General features: G+C 42.1%; 1 protein-coding gene across 1 annotated transcript in view; it reads right to left on the bottom strand.

Moving 5' to 3' along the window:
- Positions 1-9,114: 9,114 nt before the first annotated feature.
- Positions 9,115-22,593, bottom strand: part of gad2 (glutamate decarboxylase 2) — a 38,490-nt gene continuing 25,011 nt past the window's right edge. The window contains exons 14-16 of the mRNA XM_072679297.1: positions 22,095-22,202; positions 19,101-19,190; positions 9,115-14,092 (exon numbers count right to left, since the gene is read on the bottom strand). Of these exons, the coding sequence (XP_072535398.1) occupies positions 13,919-14,092; positions 19,101-19,190; positions 22,095-22,202 (372 nt within the window). The 3' untranslated portion in view covers positions 9,115-13,918. The remainder of the gene's footprint in view (positions 14,093-19,100; positions 19,191-22,094; positions 22,203-22,593) is intronic.

Here is a 22,593-nt window from a genome sequence, read left to right as displayed (position 1 = left end):
GGTGGTGAGAAGGCGGGGCTTAAACAGCTGTGTTTTAGAGCTATATAAATCCATACACAGAAAACATGGCGACTGTAGAAGTGAACGCTGACCTGAAATCAATTGGCCGGGACATCCCAAAAAGAGGACACGTCTGGGGGGAAAAAGAGGACGTATGGTCACCCTAGATGAGCCCATCTATTATCTGAAACCTTTCATGACATGAATGTGTCTCTCGCTCTCTCTCTCTCTCTGTCTTTCTGCTCATTAGACAGTTTACTGAGGCATGCTGGAAAAGGGACCAGTAGGTCACTGTGAACAAACACAGAGAAATCCACTGTCAGCGGTGCATGAAAGCACAGATAACACTCCCCCACCTCCCCCTTACACACACGGACACACACACACCACAGGCAACAGAAAATACAATCATCATATAAAGCAGCTCCAAGAGTTCACTCCAGAGTGGACATTTCCATTAGCGAACGTTTCCTAAGATCATTTAAGAGCATGAGCGGCTGAGTTCAATCAAAGCCTGATTTTAGCCACAAGCCATGGCTCCACATGACTCTGAATCTCCACGGATCTTTTGAAGATATTTGTTTCGATTCCGATTCGGCTAAATGAACCCAGCAGTTGTTTTTATTTGCTGTTGAAAAAAGTGCCAAAAGGAACCGAAATCAGTAAAATGCTAATGTTGTTAAAGTCGTTCCAACGCATGTCGATTTTCTTCAGCAGTGCAGCTTATTGGAGTTGTGCAGCTGTCGTGCTGGCTGGGGATGAGCATCTTTTTTTGATGGTGCTGGTCAAAAGCCGGTCAGTACCAAGAGAAGCCCTTCGAGCTTCAAGTACGGCTCGGCTCGACCCGCCATCCTTTAAAATCCACAGAAGACGAGCGTCCAGACTTTTTTCTGTCCTGCACCAAAGTGGTGGAACGAGCTTCCCCTGGGTGTCCGAACAGCAGAGTCCAACACTCGCTGTCTTCAAACGCAGACTGAAGACCCTCCTCTTCTGAGAGGACTTAGGCAGAGTATGGTCTCCAGACTGACTTCTGTATTTAGTCAGATCTAAGCTCAGAGGGGTCTTTTGGACTCTTCTGTAAGTCGCTCCTCCCTTGTCTCCACCTTCGTCCCGCTTCCCATCCTTGTCCTTCGCCCTCGTCTCCCAAAGGCCAGGGTTAGACACCCTGGCCCTTAGTTAACTCTTCTCAGGTGTTCCTTGTTTGTCTCAGTGTATATGCAGTACCTTTGTAGGCTGTGGTTCTGGTCGGTTCTGGTGTTTTTGGTTCTTGTTTGCTGTTGGTTCCAGTGTTTGCTTCAGTTATTTCTTGCTTTATTAAAACCATTACCTCCTCAGCCCTGCCCGCCTCCCAAATGTTACGTCAAGTCTCTCAATGCTGAGTATCGGCCAATACCGATCTGATCTGTGTGTGTGTGGATAAATAATCCAGCCCCACAGTTTAGATCAGACAAGCTGCTGATTAATGGGTTCAGTAAAATCTCAGTTTCTATAATCAGACTTTCTGGACTGACTGATTTAGTTTAGTCAGACTTTTCTTAAAATCACTGTTTTATAGTGTTTAATATCTGATAATCCAGTCTGATCTCATCCCTGACCAATCAGCTCCCAGCTCCTTTACAACACTGCAGTCTGATCACTTCCTGTGTGTGTGTGTGCAAGTGTGTGTGTAGTGGTGGTACACACTCTGGACCTGTATGTGTGGTTGTTGAATGTGTACTGGTATGTAATAACTGGTTTATAGTGGGTAAGCGTGCTGTGTGTGTGATTGGGGTTTCTATAGTGTGTGACTCGGGACTGGATTGGATTAAAATAGCCCAGACCCGATCCATTAAAATGTGCCTGGATCGGCTCTAAAGTAAATTTGAGAAATACTGTGTTGTCCAGATTTCTGACTGGGCTGCTTTTTTTCTTCCTCAATACTTTTGGAAGGTCCGAAGAAAAAAAATCCCAGAGAAGTCTGGACATGCCTCAGAATGGGTCAGTGTTACTACACTTAACCTGTTCTCTTGAAACATGCCCTTGAGACTCTTTTCTAGGCTGAAGTGTTTGGACGTGCCAATTAGAAAATGACCCATACACTTTGAGGAAGACACACCAGTAGATATACTACTGCTGAGGTCTGGTCCTTAAGGCGTCACTGTAGAAGACAGTCAAGAACCTCTGAGATGCCAGACTGAAACATCTGGTTTTGTTTGTCTGCCCTGGGGCAAACCATAGTCCCTCAGCAGATGTCTTCACCTCTGGACTCTTCTTGCCCATGTTGGTTTTCTCTTTGTAGGCTAATACCTGGACTAGTTAGTCACTTCCTCTTTGTACATTTGTCATTTGGACCTGCTCTTTCTGATGTTTTGGATTGGTTTAGGAACTTTTATCTTCTGCAGGATCTACAAACAGCTGACTGTTTAGCTGAGCATTATTTAAGTATCATCAGGTCATATAGATCACTAATGGTTCAATTCTCAGAAGCATTCAACATTATAAATAAGTACAATATTTTAAATTTTACGTTATATAGCGTCCTGATATAACACACAATTTTAAATGACAATTTGTATTGTTACATCCCTAGCTTATCAGTGCTTGCGTTACTAAATGTCATGTAGATGGAGATGGATTTGGAAAAAAGGTCCACCATTCCTCCTACAAAACTGCTTAAACTGTTGTTGGGTTTTGTTGTATAAACTCCTCTTTTTAGACAACCATTCTGTTGGGTTAAGGTCTGGACTTTGACTTGACCAATATTTTCTATAATACAGAATCACTCCCAAGGCTTCCAAAATGTTGAAAATCTGCATTTTTTTTAAAATCAATTTCTTAACAAGTCCTGAAGTAAACATTGTACTTGATTCTGGATTAGACAAAGACAAAAAAACCTCTTTTAAAACTTTCCAATGACCATTAATGAGGTACCCAATTAGTTTATAAGATTATATATATATATATATATATATATATATATATATATATATATAACATTTATGGCATTTAGCTGATGCTCTTATCCAGAGCGACTTACAAGGTTACTCGTATTACAGAGGAGGGCCAATGTTGTGTTAGGAATCTTGCCCAAGGACTCTTATTGGTGTAGCGCAGCATAGTGACCTAGACCGGGAATCGAACCCCAGTCTCCTGCATGGTGTGGTAGCTCACTGGCAGGTAGTGGTGTTATCTGTTGCGCCACACCAACCACCAATTTAGTTAGCACCTATTTAGTTGCTTATTTTCCATTAAACAAATATTATAAAATGTGTGAGATGCCCATTAATGTGAAATGTATAAACAGCATGGTTCTTGCTCTAGGGAACCTCTGCTCTGAACAATTTCTAATATTCTTTGCAACAACACACCTGATCCAACTAACTGGCAGGACATGGTTCAATCTGTGCCGGGTAAAAGGTTGCTATGACTGGAGTTGATGAGCACTGTTGTAAACAGCAATCCTTCACAGAGTCCTTCACGCTCCATCATACAGGTATACGGATGAGCATGAGCAGTAGATCTAAGTAGTTACTGTCCACTTGGTTCACTTGTCCACTTCACAGGAAAGACATAAATAGGTCTGCTCAGCTTCCTTCTGCAGACGAAAACCGAGGAAACTCTTTATCCAACTGAAAAACCAGACTTTTTATCCCTTCTATTTCCTGAATCAGGATGGATTCATCCATCTGTGGGCTAAACTTTATGGAATTCTCTCTTCCTGGTTGCAGAAGTACAGTTTCTCTCAACACATCAGACTTACCGACCACATATCTAGATCTCTGTGAGCTGAAGAAGAGGAAATCGTCACGCTGTAGACCTCCAGAACCACATTAGTGACAGGATATACACCATTCATAAACGCATGGCTCAAGTGTCTGTGAGATTACAGAGGGACCTGATCCAACCCAAACCAGCTGCATCTGTCTGGAACATATTCAGCATCTCATCAAGGCTTTGAAGGTCAATCTGAAACATGAGTCACTGAGGATGTGGAGGTCAGATCAATGACATTCATGACTCTTCTATTCTTCTCTTTTTGGGATCCTTCAGGTCTGAAACACTAAGCTTACACTAAAATGCCCTAAAAGAGTCCAGGCAGACTCATAAGTCTGGGTTTTGCCACTTGTTGTCTGGGCTTTCAGTGGTGATACAAGCTTCCTCCTGATCACACTACACAGTCTGTCAGTTCCTTCCGCTGTGGTCTCAAGACCTAGCTCGTCAAGCAACAGCATGAATAACACCTTTCTGCACTAACTGACTTGTTTCTTAGGTTCAACAGTTGCAATCTACACACATGGACAAAATTGTTGTTTTCTTAATGAAGAAAAACCCACAATGGTCACAGAAATAACTTGAATCTGACAAAAGTAATAATAAATAAAAATTCTATGAAAATTAACCAATGAAAATCTGACTCAATTAACCAATGAAAAAGTAAACTCATTAAACAGGCCTGGACAGAAATGATGGTACCCCTGAAAATAATGTGACCTAAGGGACATGTTAAATCAAGGTGTGTCCACTAATTAGCATCACAGGTGTCTACAGTCTTGTAATCAGTCAGTGGGCCTATATTTAGGGTTACAGGTAGTCACTGTGCTGTTTGGTGACCTGGTCTGTACCACACTCAACATGGACCAGAGGAATCGAAGGACAGAGTTGTCTCAGGAGATTAGGAAGAAAATTAGAGACAAGCATGTTAAAGGTAAAGGTTATAAGATCATCTCCAAGCAGCTTGATGTTCCTGTGACTACAGTTGCACATATTATTCAGAAATGTAAGATCCATGGGACTGTAGCCAACCTCCCTCCCCAGGTGGAAAACTGATGACAAATCTTGTCTGATTGAGTTTGACTGAGTTTGATTGCAGTGATTGACTCAAAATATTAAGTTAAGGGTAACATCATTCTGTCCAGGCCTGTTTTATGAGTTTATTTATTTATTTTTAATTATTCTGTTGAATCATGGTTCAAAATCAATGACAGATTTTCATTGGTTAATTTTCATAGAATTTTATTTATTATTACTTTTGTCAGATTCAAGTTATTTCTGTGACCATTGTGGGTTTTTCTTTCATTAACCGAGGGGTACCAACAATTTTGTCCATGTGTGTAAATAGATCAACCTCCAACTGCAAATGAGGTTTCTAACTTCTAACAGCTGTTTGCAATAAACCAATCAAACAAGAGATATTTTAATAGCTAAACACAGCTAATAGAACAAGTGCTTTCTTCACATTCAGCACTCAATACCACTTATAGTGATGACTGCAGTCACCACCAGCTACTCAGGAACGCTGCCAGTAGGATTCTCAGCCCATTCCTCATGGGCAGTGGCCTCCACTTCACTAATATTCTCAGGTTTGGGGTTGCTCCTGCCTTCGTCAAATCCCACCAAAAAGATTTTCTGTTGGGTTCAAGTCAGGCGGCTGTGACGAGCACTCCAGACTCATCCAGGACTTCTTCTGAAAGCTCCAATATGCTCCCGATACTAAGATGCCAGGCAGCCGACACACTCAGAAGAAAGGGCCGGGTCCCCAGCATCACCTCCTCAGCTAACGGATGCCTGTGCGGCCAACATTGCTTAATAGTGATCAGGAAAGAGAGCGCCATCTACCCACCTGGAGGGAGCATGGCCAGTTGAGCTCTCTGGCCGCAGATGTCAAATTGACATGGCTCAAGATTTGAACTTGTGACCCCCAGGGACATAGTGGTAGCACCCGTTGGTGCAAGCTCTCTCTTATATTCCACCTCCATCAATAAGGGCTCACTTCAGCAGTTTTCACTCCGTCCTTAAATAAAGAAATTTCCGCTTCCTGAAAAAAAAGCAGAAAGGAAGAGCTGAGACGTGCCATTTGGAAGTGTTTCTCCATGTTTTGGGAAGCGAGGTTTCTCCATGTTTTGCTTTAAGCTTGGGTAAAAGGATGCCTCCAGTGTTTCAGTGTTTCATGGGCACCCTCGCAGCATTTGCAGTACAGAAAGAGCCAAGCTGTGAACACACAGCATGAGTAATGTCTTGCCAAGGTAATCAATTACGTCTGTACAAAGACACAGAGCTGTGAAGTGGATCTCTGTTGATAGAGTAATGAAAAGAGAGGCTTCATGGTCTTGAGAGTACACTTCTGGGAAGAGAGTGCCCCCTGTAGGGAAAAGTGGGAATAGATTCTACTGTGAATTCAGTTATTCCTGTAGAATCCACTGCTCAACTTAAGAGAAAGCACTTCACTCCTCAAAAGCTGGTGATTCATGTAATGAAGGCAGTTCTGCTTGGTTTACATCCGGCACTTAGAAGAGGAGATATGTCAGGGGTCTGCTGCTGTCTGACATCCATAAAAACAAGGTAAAAACAACAACAACAGGTAATCAGATCATAAACACTGCTAAAAAAAACGAGATGTGAGTTTGACGAACATTTCTGTGCACTTCCTTAAACCTTTTCATACTTTTTTTTTGTGGAACATAAAATATAACATGGTGCCTCTATGGCAGAGGTCACTAACAGGTGGACTGCCTATTGGACCAATAACCTATTGGGAACGGTTATTGGTTTATTTTAACCGCTGTAACTTTTCAAGCCACTATGATACAGGGTTAGACCAATCACATGCATTGTCAGCATCACATCTGACACTACTCACCCAATCAGTTTTGTGCATTATGATGAGCGCTGTGACTAGTTGGTCGGAGAAGAAAGGGAGTCAGAAGCCAAGACTGGCTCGTACAGGTTTACTGGGCAGGTCTAAACCTGTACACCTGTGCATATGCCTGGGACCGAAGGCTATTATTAAAAGCAGTGATATGAGGACGAGTTACATTTTCTTCATAAGCATTCTGTTTTAGTTTAAATTTTACTGAACTAAAAAAGTACATATATTTTTAAGTATTTGTTATTGATAATTCATCCAGTTTAGTGTGAAAACTGGCTGTAAATATTGCTCAAATACTAAATTGTAATTTAACGACTTTTTTTGTTTATTTGCCTTTCAATTGTTGACTACATACAATGTTGATAGAGTAGAGACTGCTTCAGTATACAGGATATGGCACTCAATCATAATACCAAACTTTGAAGTTAGACCTTCTGATGTTCTAGATCTGGGCTTGAGGAGGTCTTCTTTGACTGGACCTTGGTCCATGGCAGTTCTGGCCTTGCACCCAATGATATCAGCTAGGCTCTAGACCCACCGCAACCCTGACCAGGAAGAAGAAGCTAAGAAGATTGTTGGATGGACGGATGTTTTATGGCATTGTACAAAAAAACCTTTGTTGATAAAAGTGACGTGACACCTTAATAGGTCAGTGTCACACTTCAGTATGTTTTGATACTTTAAGCACAGTGATATAAGATTTTTAAAAATCGAATTCTTGAAAAACGTTGATCTTTCATCCAGTTAGAACGGTGGGATCTGAAGACAGAGCGCAGCACTGCTTTCTAGTGGTCAGGGTTCAAACACAGCACTAAAAACACCACAGTCTGCCACCAAGCCAACAATCTTTTAAACATTTCAACCAGCCAAGAAAAATCAACACTGAGGTTTTGAGAATCGATACTGTGCTGCAGAACATAATATTGCAATACTTCAATATACTGATATCTTCCTCAGAAGGCAAACTCAGAAATATCAGAGCCACTACAAAAACTTTACCGAAGTGACTCAACCCCTTATTGCACACATTCAGGACAAACAGTATCTATCAACTGTAGCATAACAAGACCATATAAATAACAGGGCTCCTTTGACTTTCAGAGAGTACACTGAACCCTTCCCATAATGGACCCTGAAGAAGTGCGTGTGCTTTTTATGAGAGGGTATGAAGTGCTTTTACCTTACTGGTGAAATGACTGGATTAGAGGATCAGAGTGGTGCTTATCCTGCACTGAGCGAGCTGTTTTCAAACAGGGCAGAGAGAACACGTTCGCTGAATGGCACTACTGACCAAGAGCTATGTGAGTTTTAGCATGAGAGGACAGAAAGCCTGGCTTTTGTGCCCTTCTGTAATTACATCTCTTTGTCTGCCGTCTCCACTGAAGAAGCTCCTCCCAGAAAACAAATTTATGCAACCTCACTTTATTCAGATTTAGGATTTGTGTTGGTTAAACTGAGGGATTCTTTGTGCCTTTGTGTTGGGCTGGAAACACATAAATTACCATAAAAGCATCCAATAAAATAAACCCCAATAAAATATTCGTCCGGTGTGCAATAACCTTCAAACTCAGTAATTATTGTTTATTAAACCAGTAATTGCTACTGCTGTCAGCCTGAAGAGATGCATGTACTGTAAGTATCTGTTTAGAGTACTGTCCATTTTCAGACTGACTTACACTAGCTGGCTAAAAGTTTGTGGACACCCCTTCTAATAAATGCATTCAGCTACTTTAAGTAGCACACACGGCCTGACTAGCCCCTATGGAGAAGTACTGCCAATAACACAGGACTAAGCATAAACCTATTGGCACCATGCTGCCTAATAATGCCAGGCGAGGGCTAGTAGGGGGGTATAAATCCCCCTCAGCCAGCACTGAGCTGTGGAGCAGTGGAAGAACTGTGTTCTCTGGAATGATGGATGGTGGTGGAGCTCCATCTAGTATTTCTGAGATGAGTTGAGATAGATGTTGGGGATGATGATCCTGACCTCACTAATGCTCTTTTGCCTGGCAATGTAAAGCTCACAGCAATGCACCGGGCTGTTGATGATGAGGGTTCGATACTCTGGGTCAGCAAGCTACCACTGTTGGGCCTCTTAGCAAGGCTCTTAACTCTCTCAAGGCCCTTCCACTGTCACTGTGTGTGTTTGACCGCTAGTGTGTATGTGTGTGTGTGTGTGTTCACTGCATGGATGGGTTAAAGGTGGAGGCCAAGTTCCATCTGTGTCCAACACTAATGGTGAAGATGGTTGTCTTGTCTTGTCTTGACAGTTCTCCAACAATACAGTTGATTTTGTAAACACAATGGATGAGCAGGTGTCCCAATACTTTTACTTCCATATAGTGTAGCTCTGTGAAAATCAGAAAGAGCAAACTTGCAGCAATAGATATTAATTCAATCAATCAATCATACAGCCTTCAGAGCGACGACTCAATACGATCCACAGTGACGTGCTGAGACGAGACTCACCCACAAACCAGGACAACCCGTTTCTCAAGAACGTTTATTCGTGATTTCCCAGGAAAGTCACATACAGTAATTTTCAAGAGAACCGGAGGCTGGCGTTCAACACGCAGAATTCTTATTATGGTCTGTTGTAACACACTGGCTTACAAACTCAAGTTCGCAGACACTCACGTTACCATCCACCAGAAAATCAGCCCAGGAGGATAAGAAAGCCACTGGCCTGGGTGTGGAACGCGTCCAGTCAGATGAAGAGAAAGCTCCAGCCGCTGTTCCTCGGGGCACTAAGCTGCTGAGACGCGGTGGGCGGCCATGACACAGCGAGCGCGCACTGCTCTTAAAGGTTTGTTTGCTGCTAACAGGGGCAAAGCTTCGAGGAAGAGATACAGAGAAAGAGAAAGAGGTAGAAGAAGAGCGCAATAGAGAAATAGGGAGAAAAGTTCGAGACTACATAGAGGTTCGTACATAGAGGCATGCCGGAGAACTACAAGGACTAATATTAGAGGCGGCGTCAAAACGAGGAAAGCGAGAGACAGAGAGATAGACAGATAGATAGACAGATAGATAGATAGATATCAGATCGCCAAAGCAGACAACTTCTAGCCATACACAGCATGCTTGCTTAGCGGATTAAATATGTCTCAGAAAGCGATATAACTACCACACGGCGCGATGAAGCTGGCGACAGAGCACTACATTAAAAGCTAAGCTATACAGTTCATCACTAAGACTAACACACAGAGCAGCACTGGATAACTGGGGATTGTATTTCACAAGCCTGGAAAGAAGCGAGGCGTTCATGCACATGCAAAGAACGAGCAGGCCCAGTGGTAGCAGCAGCAGCAACAGCAGCAGCAGTAGAAGTAGTAGTAGTAGTAGTAGTAGCGGAAGGAAAAAAGAGATAGAGATAAAGAGAGAGAGAGAGAGAGAGAGAGAGAGAGACGACATGGCGGACGCTTCCAGACCCCTAAGGCGTGGTCTGCTAGGGTTATCCAAGCTCAAATGCTATGGTAGGCTCGCCAATTCGGGACGAGGACAGACACAACACTCAGTCTTGGGAGTAAAGGACAATAAAAACGACGCTAGGATTCTTTGCTCGCGTCCTGTTCTCGGTAAGGATAAAGGTATAGGTAGCGCCAAGGTGTTCAGTAAATACTTCATGTACTACAAAAGCAACTGAACATTAGAAGCGAAATCGCATTTAACGCCGAAACTTTCATCCAGAAACAAAGTCACACATTCAGACGAATCACAGTCTCGTAAAACAGTTAAAACTATGAACATCCATTGGACAGGTCATTTCACATAGAATCTAAAGTGCACAAACTCCCCTGGAGGAGAACTAGACAATACTGGCAATAAATACTAAGGCAATACAGTTACAAACGCACAAAAATACAGATTGGCACATAATGTCAAGTATATCACTTGGGCACAAAGACAACCGACTTCGGTTCAGAAATGGCTTTCCATGACTGATGGAGTTTCTGGAATTACTGGAGTCCAAAATCTATCTTTTTTTCCTTAGATTAGATCATTCTGTTGGTACCTTAAAATGCATGTTCCTTCACACAATTACTGTATCTCTGCAGATAAACGAAACAAAACAATCATACACACCATTTACGTCATGTACACACAAGCAGAATGAAGATATATATGTATATTTATATATATTATTCTTATTATTATTACAATTAGGTGTTATTTGAATAGAGAAAATAATATTTGACCTCACAAATAGACTCTTTTATATACAGTACATGGGACGTATTCACATAGATATGTACTTAGTCAAGAATCTTAAAAGTCTATTTACAAACCATGATCAAGAACAGCCTTACTGTGTCATTTTTTCTTCCATTGGAATTTCCATGTAACACTGACGAAAGAAACATTTAATAAAATAACAAATAAATAAAATAAATAAATAAAATTCACACGTTCAATTAACTGCTACAGAAGCTGAACTCACTCCAAACATCTTCAGCTAAACTCTACACCAGTTAATGTGACTGTGATTTTGGAAACCATGGAAAACCTTACTGGCCAGAAACGATCGATGTTCTACTCACTAAGTAAAGCTAAGTAACTCTTGACCAGTGTCATTGTGAGTGTCACGCTACAAAAGGATGACTTTCAATAGAATGTCTTGACAGTACAAGAATGGAAAATTGTCTTTTGGCCTAAATATACAAGTGAAGTGCCCATCCACTTTTTTTTTGTTAGCAATATTGCTAAGGGTTTGATTCATCGCTAGTGACGGAATAAGCTCTGCTGTACCACTGATTCACTATAGCGGACTGTAGAACTGCAGACTGGCCCCACTCAGTAACGACCCTCTATGTGCAGCTGTCTGAGTACGTCTGAGGAACAGAGGACGCTCCAGCAGTCAGAATTAGGCTGTTCTGTGCATATTGATATCTACACCAGCATATGACTTGAACAAGAACCCTTCTATCTACAGGGGTATGCAGGGGTGGGCAAAGGGGACCAGAGTCCAGTGCAGTTTGCTGATTCCCAGCTGGGCTTGAGTAGGAAAAGCACAAAACTGAGCAGAAATCTGGCCTTCCAGGGCCAAAATTCCCCTCCTCTGACATACAGCCTCTCTGTGGGCTTAACTGATCAGCAATGCATTGAATTTACTTGATTGAAATGCGTACATCATTTCCACGTGCATCAAACACATTAATAAATTATTGATTATTTCTGCATGTCATTTTAATACATTTTATTAAATACAGCCATCATGTGTGTTGTATTTAGGCTCTGCAGCAAATATCTCTTTTAAATAAAATGGAAAAAAAGGTGGATGTTGTTGGTTAGAAAGTCCAGAGCTCAACTGAAAGCCCCACACATCTCAATTACCACCAGCACAATTTGGAAATTGGGATAAACCAATCACGTTATGATTGCCAATAGGTGAGACTAATTTCATGAGGCAAGAACAGAACTCTAGGTCTTCTAGAAGACAGACGTTCTAGACAATAGATAAGTCACTGCTTGAGAATGTGAGCAGTATCGTAAGCAGGGATCTGTCAGCTGTTAGAAATGGAAAAACAGCTTTTACTAAACTGTTAAACTGCTATGTGCAAGCTCAAATATATACTATTAGCTGTTACAAGCTCTACATATACCATATATACAAGCTTCAAATGTCTGTGTTAAATCTAGAGCATCCAGAAATGTTCATGTACCCCAGCATTAGGCTTGTGCAAAGCTAACATAGCATTAGAAACTCCACAGGGGAGTAGACATGAGCATAATCGTAGTGGTGTGTACCGTCTTGGCCCGAACTAAAGGCCTAGTTTTAAATGGCTATGCTTTATGTTAGATATTGCACCTTAGCTCTGAAGCCACATCCTTTCATTTCCCTGCAAATCTACATAAGACTGAAATGGCAATAAGAAGTCTAAAGAAGTCTAAAGTCCTGCTCAATGTAAAATGCGTATATAGATACGGTCCGTATTTGTGCATGTTCTTTAAAAGCTCAGGGATACGGGCAGAACGGAGCAGTTCCCCTGCAAACCGTGGGGGCAGTGTAGCCAATAGTTCAAGCGATACATGACCATGTGGACACGGTGAGGAGAAGACTCTGGTAGAAAATTAATTAGAGCCCAAACTTGTAGACACTGTTTTTAACCGTTTCCACCACTGCCGGTCAGAAACTTTTGACTCTGACCCGCCCTCTAGTGGATGTACTGCTCAACATCCATGGCAAAGTAAAGGACGCCTAGGAGTATGTGGGCAGTGGCGGTCACATCGTTTAAAGCGGACGTGTATATTTCCATACGTTCAGGGTTTTTATAAATGAGCCTTAAGTGTAGCCATGTTTGGCCGTCAGTCATCGTGTAACAAATGTCAATCAAGTAAGTTCACAGCTTTTCTTTTTTGATTGTACTCAAGATGCAGGATTTAGACAGCTCACCTCAACTCAACACAGGTTGATCCTTCAGTGGCCTTCATCAGAACCTGCTGTTGATAAAATCCTCCAACTCACCACTGCTTTCTCCTCTGAAGTCCTTCCTGGGGTTCTAGAGATCTAGATACATCTCCTTTGCTTTTTGGCTCTGAATAAAGACCCCCTATATAAATGCAGCACTTCGGCTGACCACTTCCGAAGAGAGCTCCTTTTTAACTCCTGGCCTAGAAACCGCTTCCTTGCCACTGGCTCCATTTTTACTACACCTCTCTGCTGTCTCTTGATCGTTCCTGGACAAAACACTCACACACAGAAAAATCCAGCATGCAGACTTGGTACCAGCAGGCATACAACACTATGGTGCTCAAAGAAAACTGCATACCCCGTATATTTCCATAAAAAACATGAAAGCACTCAAATGCTGCCTGTGATTGTAAAGGCAAAAGAGTTGAGGTAAGCCAAAGTGCTCTCGCTATTAAATATCTCTAATCAATAAAACACCTTCCTTTGTGTATCTATACGGTGATGACTGGCACTTAGAATGTCTGGTCAAATAGACTGAATGTAAAGTTTAAATATGACCTATTGTGCAGGAGAGGAGCAAATAATTCTTCACGCTCGCACCAAACACGGGCAAAGTTATATCAGCTATGCTTACGGAGACAGAGCAGACATGAACACTTTTACAGGGCTTTGGACCAAGACGTCCACGACGACGCTACAATACTTTAAATATGGATAATAGTCACATAGTCTTCTTTTGGAACATATTTATCTATTATTGGACTTTTAAAGAGAGGAAAAAGGAAATAAATAAATAAATTAATTAATTAATTCATTACCGTACATTCACAACAAACATTTCATCCGTCTAGAGACACGTGAACGAGACTTCGCTGCTCCGAGTCTTACAGGTCCTGTCCGAGACGCTCGATTTCTTCAATTAGGAAGTCGATGTCCTCGAAGGTGGCGGCTGGGTTGGAGATGACCATGCGGAAGAAGTTGACCTTGTCTCCCTGCGGCTGGTAGCTCACCATGGTCGTCCCGTACTCCATCATCCTGGCTTTGATCGTCGGGGCGACCTGTGGGTCACAAGAACTTCCATTAACCGAGGTATAACTGTAGCGCCCTGGTGCTAACAATCAGTAGTCAGCCTTCAGGCACTGGCTCCCAGAATGATTAACTGTTTGATGGTCCCTCTAGGAATCTGCAATCTAGCAATCGCAAGAATTCGCATAGAGCTTCACGCTGCTACTGCTCTATGGAGCTTTGGAGTGGAGCTGCAGGAGGAGAACCTCTCTCCAGAACTGCATCTGAGCTAAGATGCTCAGATCTGTCCTGATACTGTGTCTCTCTGAACGGCAGTAATGGGAGAACCCAGACGTTTTGAAGCTTTGAAACAAGTGAACCAACAAAAGTACTGGGACGGCTGCTCCTTCACTGTTTCTTCTGAAATCAGTTCATCCGGCATCCCCCACTCCCAAACCCCAAGTCCCAAAAGTATTGGACCACTATTCCAGAGAACACAGTTCTTCCACTGCTCCACAGCTCAATGCTGGGGGGCTTTATACCCCTCTAGCCCACGTCTGGCATTATTAGGCAGCATGGTGCCAATAGGTTCATGTTAATCTGCTGCAGAGAGTCCTATTCTATTGGCAGTACTTCTCTACATTTGCATAGTGCTCGATCATTAGTCAGCAGCCGCTCGAGACGCTCTCGTCTAGACGTCTATAAGTGGGGTTTCAGTCAGACAGACCTGAATGTTATCCTGCTAACTAAGCTAATGCTAACCAGCTTCTCTCTCCTGATCCAGAGCAGTTCAGCATCTGCAGTTCTTGTCTTTCAGTTGGAAAATAATGAAGATGAGATTGTACAGAAGCCACGTAAACGTAGCACCAACTTGGGCTACATGAGTCCCGCAGGAATGTTTTGAGCCTGCCTGAAAATGGAAAGTGGATTCCACCTACATCTACATTTACATTTACGGCATTTAGCAGACGCTCTTATCCAGAGCAACTTGCAAAGTTGCTATTTACCCAAGAAAAAACCTCAGCTAGTCAGAATAGACTAATAATTCAAAAGATACCTCTAAGCTTAGACTCTACTAAACACAATACAATAAGGCGACCATAGTACTCTATTCGCCCAAGTACTCTCTGAAGAGGTGGGTCTTCAGTCTGCGTTTGAAGACAGCGAGCGACTCGGCCGTTCGGACACCCAGGGGCAGCTCGTTCCACCACTTTGGTGCCAGGACAGAAAAGAGCCTGGACGCTTGTCTTCCGTGGATTTTGAGGGATGGCGGGTCGAGCCGAGCCGTACTTGAAGCTGGAAGGGCTCTTGGTGCGGATCGGCTTTTGACCATTGCCATCAGATACGGAAGGGCTGGTCCGTTCTTGGCTTTGTAGGCCAGCGTCAGGGTTTTGAATCTGATGCGGGAAGCAGCCACAGGAAGCCAGTAGAGAGAACGCAGCAGTGGAGTGACATGGCTGAATTTAGGGACGTTGAAGACGACCCGTGCCGCTGCATTCTGGATGAGTTGCAGGGGCCTGATGGTGCGCAGAGGGAGACCAGCCAGAAGAGAGTTGCAGTAATCAAGTCTGGAAGTGACGAGAGACTGAACGAGCACCTGGGTGGCCTCTCTAGAGGAAGGGTCGAATTCTCCGGATGTTGTACAGGAGAAATCTGCAGGACAGAGTTACGTTTGCAACATGACTTGAGAACGATAACTGATCATCCATGACTCCACCAAGGCTTCGAGCTTCTGTAGAAGGAGTGACCAGCGAGTTCTCAAAGGTGATGGCAAGATCGTTTTTTGGTCCAGCAGTTCCCAGGATGTACAGCAGCTCCGTCTTGCTGGGATTCCGCCCAACCCTATTGTGGGCCCTGTGATTGGTACTGATTTCACTTGTAAGAAGGCTTGTATCTAACTATGATAGTGATGTGTGATGATTTTTGGGCTGACTGTACTGATTTCAGCAGGCCGTCTCTGCAGTGCACCTCTGGTATGGAAATGGGACCATTACTGGCAGGGACAGCAAGAGAGACTGCTGACGGCTAAATTTGGCACTGTAACTGCACATTTACAAAGAGATTAACCAGGGAAATCAATTTATTCTCTACCGAATCCATTTACTGTTATACTTCTAATGTCTCGGCTGCAGCAAGAAGACCAATTTTCTCCAATTTTGTGTGTTTTAAAAGAATATGAAATGAACACTGTCCTGTTTCCTCACCCTGGTTGCTCTGTAGCTGTGGGACCTCCTGAAAAGCTCTGGTTGTTCTGAGGTTTTCTCACAGCAACAAGAGTGAGCTATTTTTTAATGTGTGACTCAAACTCTGCAATCCCAATATTGCATTTCCCAGAGTACGTAAGTCAATCATTTAATAACCTATTGTTACAATGAAGTGCCACAATTAATATCTCCCTAAAGCACACAGCACAAACACAGCAGATTTGGTGCCTGAAAGAATCGATCGGACATGTCAAGTTGCTCTCTGTCCGAATTTGAACCATTTCAAAGGGCCCATATAATTTTTAGATCCTTTAAGTCCTGTAAGATGTGAGGTGGGTGGGGCCTCCAGGAGCATCGATGAGAACTGGCCGTCCGTGACTCTAACGCTGGTTCACTGGTTGTCCGTCCTTGGAGCACTTTTGGTATATACTGAACACTGAATACCAGGAACACCCAGAAAGACCTGCCTGATGTTCTGGAGATGTTCTGACCCAGTCATTGTCTAGAACATCACAGTTTGGTTCTTGTCTCAGATTCTTATGCTTGTCCACTTTTGGACCTTCATCATCTTCAAGAACTGACTGTTCACCTGCTGCCTAATATATCCAATATATCCACCCCTTGACAGCAGCCACTGGAACCAGATTATCAATGTTATTCACTTCATCTGTCAGTGGTTTTAATGTTATGGCTCGATGTATATGCAAAAAACAGGCAGATACACTATGAGGGCAAAAGTAATGGGACACTTGCTCATTCATTGTTTCTTCTGAAATCAAGTATAAAAAAAGAGTAACTGTCTCTGCTGTCCAGGGAGAAAGGCTTTCTACTAGATTTTGGAGGAGCATTGCTGTGAGGATCTGATTGCACTAAGGATGTTGGATGATCACCACCCCATCTTATCTCCAACTTCCTAACTCATCCCAAAAGTATTGGATGGACACCAACCATCATCATTCCACAGAACACAGTTCTTCCACTGCTCCACAGCTCAATGCTGGGGGGCTTTATACCCCTCTATAAGCCCACGCCTGGCATACTTCTCTACAGAGACTAAACAAGCTGTGTGCATTTGCACATCTGTGTCAATAATGGGTGCAACTTAAAGTAGCTGAATACGTTCATTAGAAGGAGTGTCCACAAACATATGGACATACAGTGTAGGCATAAAATCTGATATGCCTTGCCGTAACACCTTGATGCTACATTGATCTACATTTGTGTGTTTCAGCAAACGTTTGGTAGGACGGAGAAATACAGTGGCACTGAATCAGGGAGAAGACCTTGGATGTTTTCAGGAGCACAGTCTGGAAAGTGGCAGTAAAAGCTAAGCGAGAGTGATTATGTGTTACTCCGGTGTCCGGTCTCAGAAACAGGCAGAGCGTGACGACTCTATTTTAGGAGGAGAGGGGAGAATGAGAGTGGTGGGAGGCGTAGTTGAATGGCTGATGGGGACGCCATCTGCTTTCTCTAATTGTCGATTATAGCTCTCCTGCTGCTGTGGGCGAAAGCCAATCTGAATGGCTCCCCTGGAAACAGCTGAAGTCCAATGACAGTAGGTTCTGCTGATTCTGGACCCGCCCCTCTTCCTCGATGCAGTATCTTTTGCTCTATTTGGATTCGGCTCCTGGAAATATAGTGAACTATATAGGCTGTCAGCCATTCTGTGGGGTTGTTCCTATTCTCCTTATGTCATGCAAAAACCTTGTAAATCCATTTCTACTTTTGTTGATATTAGCAACATATATATTTGAATCTGGCAGTTGTTCTTTACATTGTGTCAAAATTTAATAAAAAATGGACCAATGAAAATGCTCAAAAATGACTTATAAGGAATTCAGTCTTTTTACACTGACTTCCATTGAAAGTTAAAAAAAAGCTTTTTCCTCCTCTTGTAAAGTTGACATTTTGAAGATATGAGTTTTTTGTGTGACAATATGATACAATTTTAAGCATAAAAACTTGAGCATGGTTTCTCCACAGGTCAGTTCACTGTATAGCAAATAGTAGCTGTGTTAATAAGTATCTAATTTCTTAAATAATATTTTTTGAAATATCATAGAGATGCAAAGAGACATTTATTCATTTGATCTTGTTTTGATCAAATGAATTAATGTCACACACACACACACACACCCCTAGGGCCTTGCTCAATGGCCTAACAGAGCCCGGGTATCGAACCCACAACCCTGTGATCAATAGTCCGGAGCTCTAAATGCTGCTATTGCAACAATACAGGACAGCCGACCAGAACAGAGGTCAATTACATACCAGTTACAAAACAAAAAGGCTGTTTAAAGTATACAAAACATTTATATATATATATATATATACAGTATATATAAAAAAAAAAAAATATATATATATATAAAATAAGATATGAGCAGATATATATATAAAAATTATATTATATGTATATATTTACATGCACTGATCATGTGGGAACATTTAATACGTACATGTAATAATAACTGCAATATCTTTTAAAATTTGCAATAAATGACCACCTTTAAATATATATATACATATATACATATATATGTAATATACATATATTTAAGTATGAGCAGATTTCTGACTCTAAAAGTAGATATTAAACATTCTGGACTGAAAGGTGTGCAGTGAAGGACACTGTCTGTTGTTTCTAACAGCTATTTTGAGAGTGCATTATCAATTATGTGGCACTAGTATGGAAGTTACGTAGTTATGAGAGTGACAATTGAAATGTGGGCCCAGACTCACGAGCCCAGTGAGTGTTCAGGATGCTGGAGAAATGTCCAGTGATTGAGAACAGAGAAAAAAGACCTTGGCTTTTTCTCCTCTCTCTCTTTTTTTGAAAGCTATCTTCAGCACTCACCTTGTGTAGGCGTTTCATCTTTTCCACTTTATCCTCAATGTAGCGCAGGCCCGGCGGAAGGTACCAGAAACACACGTTGGTGTGCTGAGGCTGCAACGACACACAGCAAAGGTGAGGCCAGTGCAGCGATTTATCATTTCCACCATAAAACACATGCGTCCATCACTCCATTAAGCAGGAAGCTCATTCAGATGCAAACGCGGGCCGGGAAGGGCCTGCGCCAGGGAATCCATTAAGGCAGAGACTGCGTGATTAGCCTCAGTGGTGACTGGCTGGGTCATAATGAGAATAATTGTGCCTGTCAGTTTTGGAAGCTGCCGTGTAATCTGTTCAATCAAAAGGCCAATTCATGCACAGACAATAGCGCTGGCTGCTCAGGGTGTGTGTGTGTGGGGGGTGTGTGTATGTGAGTGTGTGAGGGCTGGGAGCAGGTAGCCTATAGAGAGGCACTGAAGTCCATTATAGTCACTCAGCCCTATTGTCTGTCTCCAGAGGGCAGGGTATGGGCCTTCTCGCACCAGTGAGAGCAACCCATTACGCACTAGACTGACTACAGACGGAGATGAGAGTCGGTTATTTAACATGGCTATTGACTAGGAGTCTAAAAATGCATTGTGATGCTTAGATTTGAAGGAGGCGGTCAAAATAATCCAATTTTGGAATGTTAGAATTTATTAGGATTGATTTGAATTGTATTTAATTAATAAAAGTCTAATTTAGTATTATTTTTTAATTTAACATTTTTTTTTTTATTTTCAAAAAGAGGAAATTGCTGTATTGTTTCTATTGTATATTCCGTTCTGAATTATAAATGCCTATAAATATGAATTCCTTCAGGATCAATAAAGTGTATTATCTATCTATCTATCTTAAAACACTGTAAAAAAGAACCACTCAGATGTCACACTGATGTTTAGCAGCTGTGTTGGATGAGTTTGAAAGGCTGTATCTTTTATTTTGGTGGAATCACTAACACTAACTTACTGTATATTTTATCTAGGCCCGTCACAATCCTAAAAAGATGCCATATAAATTAATTGTGATTAACTAGAGATGTCCAATCCAGCTACGATCATTTGTTTTTTTAATGTTGAGATGAGAGATGAACTGATCAGTGTTTTGGAGACTAATAACCGATCGCCAATGGCCTTATAGCTTGATTGGCCAAATGCTGATACCGATACTGATCAAGGGCAAAGCCGCATTAACCTTTCCAGGCAAACTTTGCCATGCATCATCCTGCAGGGCTCTCAAGATGAAATGTGCCTTGCTTTTAAGAATGGAGCACATTTAAGACTGAGAGAGCCCAGTGAATTCCTGAGCAGTTTTACTATGGAGCTCAGAGTGTCCTTAGCAGCATTTGTGAGCTCTGCTGTGTTCTGATACTCACTGTACTGGGCTGAGTGATAAAAGTCTTTACTCTGCTTCCTCTATGAGGCACGTTAGTTTTACACTGTCTACAAATATGTGAGTTGATTCAGACCAGCAACAATTCAACACAGATTTTAACAGGTTTCTGCAGCTGTGGTGGTTAAATGAGGAACTGCAGCATCCTGTGTGTAGAGCTGCAGAAATTCGCAAAATATGCATCATACGATATGACCAGCTCTCATTCTTTTAATGAATTAGTTTATTTTTAGTTATTTTAAAATATACTTTAAAAAGGAGGAGATTGCCGTTGTTCAAACAACAAAGTTCCATAAAATCGTGTTCGTTCAGTGTAAATAGTGTAATAGTGTAATAGCCAAAAAATCATGCAAGAATATTTCAAAATTTTCACTGGTCTCTGAGAATTTTTTTTATTTCGGTCTCGTTTGGTGTGTAAGGGCCTTTAGTGTTAGTCTTTTGGTTTGTCATAGATATCAATGTCAGTGTAGATCTTACAGTCACATATTTTTATATAGTCTATTCTTAAAACAGACTTTTAATAATAGATACCTTTTTTACAGATTTTTACCCATTTTCTCTTTAGTCTGGATCGCCAATTAGCCAACCCATACATATTCTTCCCCTATGACATGCAATGCTCTCGACAGTAGAAGTGGTAAAGACAGTGTGTGACCAGCCATGGTCTCTATTTCCCAACTGCCGCTGATGCAACATCAACGGGCACCCAACTTGCTTGGAGGAAGCGCTGTGTACCCGGCTCTGAAGCATCGGCCAGTGCTAGCCAGCATTGCACTAGACTGATGTGTGGATAATGTCCCATCTGCCCACCCTGGGGAGAGCAAGGCCAGTTGGGCTCTCTCAAGGCCGATGGCTAGCAGCTTGTCCGAGGTTCCAGTTATTCCGCTGGACCACTTGGGGCCTAGATACTGCATTTAACCATGATTTACCATGATTTTTATTATTGGTTTGTGTAGATGATGTACCATTTGTGGACAGATATCAACAAAAAAGACCAAAAGATGCCCAAAAAAAAGTCCACATTTTGGCAACATTTGGTCTGTATCTATTATTTAGATATCGATATAGTATATATAAACATAGATATATAATAGAATTATATATTTTTAATTATAATCATTTGTACAATAACATAAATATTACTTTTAATAGAATCAAACTGAGGAATCCGATTTCACTATCATCTGAATTTCAGTTTCGGACTCCTAGCTGACAAAACATTCATATTTATGCAGTGACTCTCAGCTCCAAAACACTGTGTGGGTTTCAGAGCCTTCATAAAACATCATCACACACTGAGGCTAGTCCATTTCTCTCCTCTTGTCCTGCTGTGACTGGTGAGGGTATAAATAGTGCAGTGCCCCGAGCCCCGTGATGAGGACAGGCTGGTAACAAGAATAATTTACATATAGATTAGCCCCAACTGCCTCCTCTGTCATCTGAAGGAGAACACTTTCACAATCAGGAATAACATGTTAAGTGGAAGTATGTGTACACTGCTGATGTGGGCTGTGTGTGCTGTCCCAGGGGCTCTCAGGGTTGTTCATACGGTCTCATATTTCTAACATGTGGAAAACAAGGACTTGCCTTTCCATCGAACACCATCTCATAGCCTTCCCGGTCCTTGATCTTGTTGTAGAGATATTCTGACAGCTCCAAACACTTGTCAATTTGGGCCTCAAACCCAATGGTGCCCTGGAGGGGGGCAGACAGAAAGAAGACAGAAATAAGAGGGGGTGATTGAGAGAAAGAGGAAGAGAGAAAAAGACAGATGGGACAGAAGTAAGAGGCAAAGAGATTGATAAGAAAAAAATACACTCATTATCTATCTGCAGTGATTAGTTGGCGGTTTGGGTAATAATTCATATTCTGAAAATTCTCCTACTGTCTCTCTTACAGTACGAAACAGAGCCTGAGGCACACTCCCAGTCATGCGCTTTTCTTTGTCTCATACATCATTCAGCCATAACATTACCACCACCTGCCTTATATTGCGTAGGTCCCCTTTATGCCACCACAACAGATCTGACCATTCATGGCATCTCTGAAGGTTTCCCACGGTGTTATCTGGACACATTCAAACGCA

The sequence above is a fragment of the Salminus brasiliensis genome, chromosome 5, assembly GCF_030463535.1.
Source record: "Salminus brasiliensis chromosome 5, fSalBra1.hap2, whole genome shotgun sequence".
In the NCBI taxonomy this organism is placed as follows: Eukaryota; Metazoa; Chordata; class Actinopteri; order Characiformes; family Bryconidae; genus Salminus; species Salminus brasiliensis.
Note: the sequence above shows the minus strand (reverse complement) of the source record. Positions and strands in the feature narration are given on the sequence as shown.